Genomic DNA, 10,000 nt, shown 5'->3' with positions numbered 1-10,000 from the left:
GGCTTTGGAGCATGCGATGCTCATCTTACAATCTCCAATGCTGTACAGAAATTCCTTGATTGAGGTCAGGAAATTCGTTTGATTGTCCTTGAATTTAGTGATGCATTTGACCGTGTTAATCATAAGGTCTGTGTCTTCAAACTATAAGAGTTGGGAGTAGATGGATGTTTTCTTAGTAATATCACTGAATTTTTTAGTAATATGATGCAAGAGTTGTTGTTGATGGACACCATAGTAAGTATAGGAATGTTATATCTGGTGTTCCTCGGGGTAGTGTTCTTAGCCCATTACATTTCATACTATACAGTACACACATATGTGGTTTGGCCTAGAAAACAAGCTCGGTGTATATGCAGATGATGCTACTGTCTTCGCCTCAATTCCATATCCTAAATATAGATCTGAGGTTTCTGAATCCCTCAATAAAGATCTAACCAAAATCATTGCAAGGTGCAGATTATGAGGCATGAAGTTGAACCCTAACAAAACTCCATGTATGATTGTAAGTAGGTCTAGGACAGTGGCTCCTCAACGACCAGATCTCTACAATAATAATGTTTCTCTAACTATATATGACCCCTTTAAAATTTTAGGTGTAATTCTTGATTGCAAATTTACTTTAGAGAAACCCCAAACACATTCGGTCTATTTCTTCTTCAATTGCCAAGGAATGGCTTATTGAGAGTCCTAAGATTTTCGGTGATCAATCTGTTGTGAAGAAATGCTTTTAATTCTTTTATTCTGCCTTATTACGAGTATTGTTTTGCTGTCTGATTCTCATCTTGACTTGTTGGACAAAAACAAGCAGTGTATTAAATTTCTTATTCCTGATCTTGATATTAATCTGTGGCATCGTCGTTCAGTTATTTCTTTATGCACGTTGCATAGATTTTTCATTATTCTGACCATCCTCTGCATTTGATCTGCCCAGACTGTACTATCCTGTACGAAGTATTAGGTATACAGTTAATTCTAACAGTCTTACATTTTCCACCATAAGCCTCAAAACATATTATTCTGGTAGTTTTATTCCTGCTATCACCAGATTGTGGAATGGTGTTCCTAATCAGTCAGTTGAATCGGTGAAATTCAGAAGTTCAAACTTGCAGCGAATGTTTTTATGTTGAACAGGCTGTGCCAGTGTGTATACATATATATGTATATATATGTGTGTATATGTGTGTATTTAGTATGTGTATATAGTATATATTTACATATATGTACATATTTATTTATACATGCATATATACATACATACATATAATACATATACAGTATATATATATATATATATATATATATATATATATATATATATATATATATATATATATATATATATGTATATATATATATATATATATATATATATATATATATATATATCCAAGTTTAAATAGTTGAGAATTTTGTCCTTAACACGTGTGACTATTTTTTTTAAATATTGAACCATAAAAGTTAATAATTTAAGTAAACATGCGTATGTTTGTACATTTTATATCCAGGTAAGTTTTGGTTTAGCTAATTTTTATTCAAACGTTGGTTATAGAAGTTATGAAGATGACGGAAGGTAGCGTATCAGAGGTGCATTATTTTATTCTAAAGTTAGATATAACCTTTTGGCAGAGCTCAGGAAAGAGAGCAGGGACCCAGGAGCTCTTAATCATAGGTATCCAATTTCTTATAGGATAAGATAGCTTAGATTAGTAATGTAGGACTTTATCTTTCAAAAAAAAAAACTGTAAAAAAAAATTATCATTTTAACCGTGCACAGTTACTAGTGGGGATTTACAATGCATTTATATGTACATAGCTAATTATCTTTGAAACAAGCAATCTACTGACAGTTTTTTAAGAATTATACTAGAACCTGGTAAGACTGAGGAAGATGATGATGTTTTCGACAGTCTGGCGAAGGGGGTATGGGGACATCGCGGGGCAATCCACAGGGGGTCTGCAAAAGGAAGAAGTTTGAGAAAACCACTCCTCCTACGGGATGCTCTTCGCTGCTTAATTTTTAACTGTTAACTGATACTACTGTCTAATTGGCGGTCGATGCTAAAAATTCTGAAAAATAATTACATGTACTCACACTAGAAAAAATATCCTTATTTCTATAAAAATTATACTCATATAATCTTGGCATATATAGAACTATAACTAAGTCATAAAATAATGGCAAAAACGTGGTAAAGATGGTCAGTTCTATACTGAAAGGTGAAAGAAGTTTATAGAAGTTGTAGAATTGAAGTTTATATTATATATTAACCCTTAGAATCACTTATGGCGTGCTGACGAGTCTTTGAAGGTTTAAAGGCCGCGCATGAATGGCAGGGGCAAGGGACAGTGACATTGCCCTGTTACGCAGGATAATGCCCTAGAGACTCGCCATATTACTTATGATCAGCGCCCAAGCCCCTCTCCACCCAAGCTAGGACCAAGGAGAGCCAGGCAATGGCTGCTGATGACTCAGCAGGTAGACCTCTATAGGCTCCCCCAAACCCACCCCCATCCTTAGCTCACAAGGATGGTGAGGTTGCAGCGACTAAAGGAACTAACGAATCTGAGCGGAACTCGAACCCCCAGTTCGGCAATCACCAGGCAAGGACGCTACCTCCATGTCACCACAACCCTAAAAGCCCAATTACTGCAAATAATACTTCCGAGTCTCTGACGTAGTTTTGTCGGTGATTTTCAACTATTATTTTCAGCTTTGTGTTTTTTATTTTGCTTTTTATGAAACCTAAAACAGTAACGTGTGTGTGTATATATACATATATATATATATATATATATATATATATATATATATATATATATATATATATATATATTATTCCTAAAACAGTCCCAGAGGGAATATAATAGTATGAAATGGTAACTGCACAAACAGCTCATAAACTACAATACAGCAATCAGAGCTCTGACTCTGGGACAGACAGGACTCTTAAATACCTGGTAGCTGGAAAGGTAAAGCTGGGTCATCCTCAATGTTTAGAGTTCTCAATAACTATTATAATAACTATTATAAGATTTTGTTTTAATGATATAAGTTAATGAAATTGTAAAGAAAAAGACTCGTATGATTGAAAATATAAACTCCCAGTGTTAAAAAGGGAATTTTACTGCGATGAAAAAAATTATGAATTTAAGAAAGATATAGGTTACGTTTTTGAATTTCATATGAGTATGGATGACAATTAACTGAAACTTTTGAAATACTTAGAGCGTTGATATATATGCTAACACAAGAAAGGATAAAATAAACTGCATCAGGATTTTCCATCATAAAATCTAATAAAATCTTTCATTGGTCCTTTATCCACTTCTAAACTTTTTATTAAAAGTCTATCAGTAATGATTACCTATCTAACTATCTCTATCTGTCTAAGATATATATATATATATATATATATATATATATATATATATATATATGTGTGTGTGTGTGTGTGTGTGTGTGTGTGTATGTGTGTATATAGCATGTGTGATGTAGGGGTACGAACATTTTCTCGACCTCTATATCCCCTTGGGACAATTTCCTCACTGGACATTTTCCTTACTAGCCAAGTACACAGATGGACATTATTCCCACACTATATTACAAGCATGAAACACTTGAATTAATAAATAAAAAAAGGGAAACTTTCTCGTCCATTTTCCAGCCAAATAACCAGTTTATCGTATCCTATGTGGGGAATAACGAGCCTATACTATACAGGGTGGGGGAATTAGCAGATGGAGAAATAACAAGTTTCTCCTATTGTGACCTGGGGAGGGTCTTTGAAGGGGGTGGGGGAAAGGTGCCCTAGACCCCCCGTCTAGGACACCTTTCCCCCCACCCCTGGCTAGGTCTGGGATCGGGGAAGGGTGCCTAGGTCTGTGACCTCAGAAGGTTTGTGACCTGGGAAGGGAGGTCGGGGTTTGCCCCCTGCTAGGTCTGTGACCTGAGAATTACCAAGTTAGGTGAGGTAGGTTTCTTAGGTTCTTTGGCCTTTTATAAATCACGAAAGTGTTCAATTATCACGTTTTGTCCTGGTTCCCACCCACGTCCGTTGGGAAGAGGGTGGGTTGGGGGAGTTCTATAACGGTAGAACAGCTTATTTGCAGTGAAAATAAAAGTAAAATTTGGAATTTGCAATTCATGCAGTGTAATTAATTTAGTTGTTAACAAAATGCTCACTTTTGTTTATTTCTTTACATGGCTTATATCATTATGGTGTGGAAAATGTCTGGTGGGATAGATGTCAGTGGGGAAAATATCCGGTGTGGAAGATGTCGGGTGGGGAAAATGTCTTGGATCCGTGATGTAACCTTTGCGTATACACACCTATCGTGGGCAACCAAACCAATAGACAAAGATGAACTTTCTTCCGTCTAACATTGTGAATACTTAATGAAGGTCTATTTTATGAATTTGCAAATGTGCGAGATTTTTTTTTTTAATGAGATAGATTCTATTCAGGTTGCTCAAGACTTCATTATGAATGGAAGGGACATATTTTTTCGAATTTTTATGCAGTATATATATATATATATATATATATATATATATATATATATATATATATATGTACATATATATATATATATATATATATATATATATATATATGTTTATACAGCCTATATGTACATATATGTGTATATATATGTGTGTATACATGTATAATATATATATATATATATGTATATATATATATATATATATATATATTGTGTACTTACATATAATATAGAAAATACGCACACACATACACACACACACACACACGCACACACATATATATATATATATATATATATATATATATATATATATATGTGTGTGTGTGTGTGTGTGTGTATGTGTAATTCGTGTGTATCTCTTTATCACATTGGGGCCATGAGATTCGCCCGCACCCTCTCTTTTTCTCCTTTTCCATCTTTCCTTTAAAGTCTCACGTCACCTTTATCTGAAAAGGGGAGTGTATCAGTGCCTACATGGTTGGGGCACACGTTTTCGTTTCCAGTTCTTTTACTTGTTTTCTTTCTTGTCTGAATTGAAGGCAGGATTTTGATTGCTAATTCCTTTGTCCTCTTATAAAGACGTATACACAAATCCTCAAATATTTATTTCTACTGTAAACTAAAAGGGTGCATAGCAAATCACGGAGTTTTGAAATTGCAGCATTTGGAAAGGGAAATAAAAACGCACTGCTATACGGAGAGGAATTCTGTAACAATCTTGGCTATGACAAATATCACATGAGTAGAACAGTATCCATATATAACATTTAGTTTACGGAGGCATTTCTAATTAGGAAATTTCGCTTAAAACACGGTCTTCTTTCTGCTTTTACGATTAAATCATTGTTTTTATGCATTTCAATGTTTCATTCGCCCATTTTGATAATTTTTTACTTTGTATTTACACACACTCTCTCTCTCTCTCTCTCTCTCTCTCTCTCTCTCTCTCTCTCTCTCTCTCTCTCTCTCTCTGAGCCATTACACATTTAACAGTAGTACTTATTTTGTGAGGATTTAACGGTTGTATCTTCAATTTTCTTTGAAATATATCCTGTTACATAGAATTTGCTCTGAAAATAAAAATGATAACATGCTGATTGGCATATTTAATAAAAATAAATTTATGCCGTTTATTAGTATCGTAAATATAAAAAAACAAAGCTATCACGCTATTATATACGAGGGGTTATTAATCATTTTTAATGATGGATGATATTATAAATTTGATGCTGATATTTTCTCCCTTGAAACAAATAAGGCATAACTACTACGTGGCATTGTTTTTGTTTATACACTTGCATATTGAAAGAAGTTGGAAGTTTTTACACCAAATTTTTATATATATATATATATATATATATATATATATATATATATATGTGTGTGTGTGTGTGTGTGTGTGTATATATATTTATATATACATATATATATATATATATATATATATATATATTCCATATTTTTTCTTATGTTTTTTGTCAGCTAGATTCTGAATTCCTTTATAATTTTCTTCGACATGCCATACATTGAGTACGAACTGTTATGCATGAATAATTAATGTCCTTCTGTATAGGATAATACAATGAAGAAAATGCAAGCATCTGTGTATGCATCAAAGAAACTTAATTTCTTATACTTTATCAATGATATCACTTGCTGCAATGACCAGAATCTTTACTGTCTGCTTGAGTAAATTGATATAATTGATATATTTTGTCTGCTTTCATTGCCATTGATTTATTCTACAGTTGATAATTGATAAGAGACATCGTAACTATGAAGTCACATCATGAGATGGCCTGTTGCGACTCGAGCGAGATATCATCTGGAGGTTTGTAAACCTCACACAGCGAAACCTCGCTGAACAGAAGCCATTTGAGGCCGTTTACTTTTCGCCACTGGCAAGTTTTAAGGTGGGGACCACCAGAGAAGTTGAGGCAAACATGGGAGGGGAGCCAAAAATACCTAATGATGTGTAAACGAATCGTAATACAAGAAAAACACCCCTGGCTGGGGTCGAATGTTTGTTCGGGCATATCGACTGTTGAATAATTAAACCGTCTGGCTAGCTGCTGCTGCTGCTCTTCCTCTCATGCAAGGACAGTAAAAGGACCGTGAATTCCTATATTTGGTCTCTGGCATTGTTGGGTTTATTTTGAATAATTGTTTGTCTCGTTATCATCAAATACTTCAGTTTTTGTATTCTGATTCTCTAGGATTTTCATTTTGAATCTTGATAATTGATTTATTAAAAATTTCGTAATTGGGTGCATTATTTGCATTATATTTATCTTTAAATTTTCACTTAATTTGCAACATTGGCTTTTTATCATTATCTAAAAGGACTCTTTCCTATTTTGTATACTGTTTGGAATTTCATTAATATTTTTGCGTTCATAATGTTATAAATTATAGAATTCGGCTCCTGATTTTTTTTTTCATTTTGACAATGTTTTGGTGAATTTGAATAATGGACCCTTTTATAATTTTAAGAAGAGCTCCAGTCTCCGCATTATGTGTATTATTTGTTAGCATGAGTTATAAAGAAAATTCAACCATACCTTTTATTCTTGCAACTATTTTGTTGGATTCTAAAGAAATAGGTTACTTTTAACATTTAATGAGGCTTAGGGTTTCAGTAGTGTCTTGGCAGTTTTATATCCTCGGTAACCTATTTATGATTCCGTATATTAATAAGCATTTATATTCTAAGTAGTAGTGTTTTTCAATCATTTATGACTTCTATTTTCTCCAATGTTTGTTTTCCATTTCTATTGGTCAGTTATATATTTTATATGTTTTAAAACATAATCTCTCATCGGTTTGCTCTCTCTGTGATCATTATTTATACACGAGAGATTAGATTTCATTTCATTCATTACCTCCAAAGGACGAAAATTATATTGTACCATACCTTCCTATAAAGCCGTCGATAATGTGCAGTCCCGTATTACCTAATTAACGATGTTTTGGTATTCGGAGGATCTGCTGACTGCAACAGTACACAGAGTCGAACCCAAGAATATCCGATGACATTGATCGTCTCATCGACTCTCGTCTCAGTATTCAAGAATGGGCTGGGGGAGCACAGGACAATTTTTCTGGTTTGCCTGTTTTGATGAGAGTTGCTTTGTACGTTGTTACTTATTTGGGGGGAGAGATTGCTATTTTTGGGCGTGGGTCAAGTATTACGGATATAATTAATTGTAATGTTGGTGCATTCCTTTACGAATTTCTTTTTAGAATAATGGTAAAATGTTTGTCAATCATTCTTTTTCAAGTACAAAATAATTTGTCAGCACAATTTCATGATACCCCGAGTAGTATTTTATAGTTTTATTTTCTTAGTGGTATTTATGTAGGATTAATAAAGAAACTCAAAGCATAAATGTTATATGTAAAAAGTAGATCTTAGGCATGAGTGTGGCGTTTTGTGCTGATCGAATTATATTGTTTTTTAATTAGATATTTCTTACAGAATTCATAATACATTATTATTCATGTATATGTGAATTGGAATCTTGGCCTTATAGTATTTACTTATTGTTTTATTTTGTCGTACTCGTCTTGTTTAGAAATCAAAGTATTCATCGACATTACTGAATAACAGCCCGAACACCAATTTCTCCTTTTTTTACAGCATTTAGGAAATTTTGTGTATTATTATTCGCTCGTGTATGTAAAAGAGTCATAAGGACCTATATGTACTAGGGCTGATAGGAAAAAAAATATCAGGAATCGTACTCGAAGTTTCATGTTTATTTGTAATGTTAAAGAAAGTTTTTAGTTTATATATATATATATATATATATATATATATATATATATATATATATATATATATATATGTGTGTGTGTGTGTGTGTGTGTGTGTATGTATGTATTTTGGGCTGTCGTCAAGTTGGTTAAGAACTTATAAGCATCCTTTAGTAGCCTTCCCTCCTCCAAGAGATAAGTCTATTGCATTTTTCGTGGTTATGCCTCACTTTTTATTTTCTCTTATTTCTTGTTAATATTGGGTTAGATTAGACAAGTACCTTTGGTTGTCCAACCGTGTGGGTATTATGCTTTCTTTCCTGGCTGGTGGCAATCAATCAAATTGTTCAAGGTCCTTAGCATTTCTTTTTTTATTTCATCATATATGTACATTTTACAATTTTGATTTGGCCGATCGATAAAAAAATATTTTTCAGATTCTGTTCATTACTGTTGTATTTTTTTTTTTTTTTACAGTTTTAATTTTTTCTCAAAGTCAAAGTTAAATCGTTCCTCCTAATTTCGGGTAACTTATTTTCATTACTGTTCAGGTTTTATAATCTATAGTGTGGAGAAGTGTGTCGTACTAGAATTCCGTAAGAATATGCACCCCAAGAAAAAAAAAATGATTGTTAAATGTGAAGATTTTCTTCTTTATGCGTGTACCTTCGTGTGCAGAGAACAAGATACCGAAATGCTGTGGTGACTCACAAAAACAATTACTAGAACAGACTTTGAGATAAATAACGTTTTCTATTAACATATCTTATCACTATCCGACTTGAAAGTTGCAAGAGTATTTTTTTTTTAATCCATTAATTGTTCCCTAGTTGGGAAACGAGAGCATTTTCTCTCGGTTTTCATAACAGTTAAATACATGTTGCTTGAACATAGCGATTGTTTCATGTGTGTTGATAATGATAAGTTTGGAAAAAAATATGGGTACTTTTATGTGTAAGAAGTCACAAATAAAATCCAAGTATGTTGGATAGAGAGAGAGAGAGAGAGAGAGAGAGAGAGAGAGAGAGAGAGAGAGAGAGAGAGAGAGAGAGAGAGAGAGAGAGAGACCTAAAAATATTTCCCCACTCTCCTGAATTAAAAAGAATATGTGCGAAATTCTTATGAATAGCCTCATTGGAAATTCATTCACAAGTAATTTCGATTAATTTGACCTCATCATATATCTGATTGAATTTTTTTTAAATAAATTATTAGCAGAAAAATAACTGATTTGATTTTAAAAGTGAAAAAGATAAGCCGTATTTTTATTGCTCAATTTAAAACCTTTCCTGTCATATTTTCTTCCTCTTGCCATATATTCATATAGGGAAGTTGTTTGTTTGTCTGTAAACTCGTTTAGTTCGTTTGTTTGTTTATCGTTAATAAAATTCATCTGGAACGAAACCCTGATCGTCAATATTCCTTGGACTTGTTTGTCGAGTGCCAAAGGCAACAACAAAAGGGAAAATATAATTTTATTTCCATGTAATTTTCTCAAGTGAGATATATTGTGTGGGGTTGTTTTGCTTAGTGCTTCATCTTATTTACATATGAAACCACCTTTCTTTCTTTACACATTATTTCCGTCTCTGATCCTAATCTCATCCGTTAGATTTACAAGTTACTATACGAAACAACTGTTTCCGTTCTTCTTGTATTCCCATCAACATTCAGTGGCCCATGTTCGTGGTATCCATTTACTCTTGTGTACTCCTTGCTCACACTTAATCATTGT

General features: G+C 33.1%; 1 protein-coding gene across 2 annotated transcripts in view; it reads right to left on the bottom strand.

The window, feature by feature from the left end:
• Nucleotides 1-10,000, bottom strand: part of LOC137657040 (uncharacterized) — a 273,663-nt gene that overhangs the window by 100,264 nt on the left and 163,399 nt on the right. Inside the window, exon 3 of one of the 2 annotated variants that reach the window (XM_068391401.1) lies at nucleotides 1,871-1,954. The exons of the other annotated variant lie outside the window; for it this stretch is intronic. Within the exon in view, the coding sequence (XP_068247502.1) occupies nucleotides 1,871-1,954 (84 nt within the window). The remainder of the gene's footprint in view (nucleotides 1-1,870; nucleotides 1,955-10,000) is intronic. 2 annotated transcript variants of the gene reach the window in all.

The sequence above is a fragment of the Palaemon carinicauda genome, chromosome 18, assembly GCF_036898095.1.
Source record: "Palaemon carinicauda isolate YSFRI2023 chromosome 18, ASM3689809v2, whole genome shotgun sequence".
In the NCBI taxonomy this organism is placed as follows: domain Eukaryota; kingdom Metazoa; phylum Arthropoda; class Malacostraca; order Decapoda; family Palaemonidae; genus Palaemon; species Palaemon carinicauda.
The sequence above is the reverse complement of the archived record's forward strand: the minus strand, read 5'-3'. Positions and strand labels throughout refer to the sequence as shown.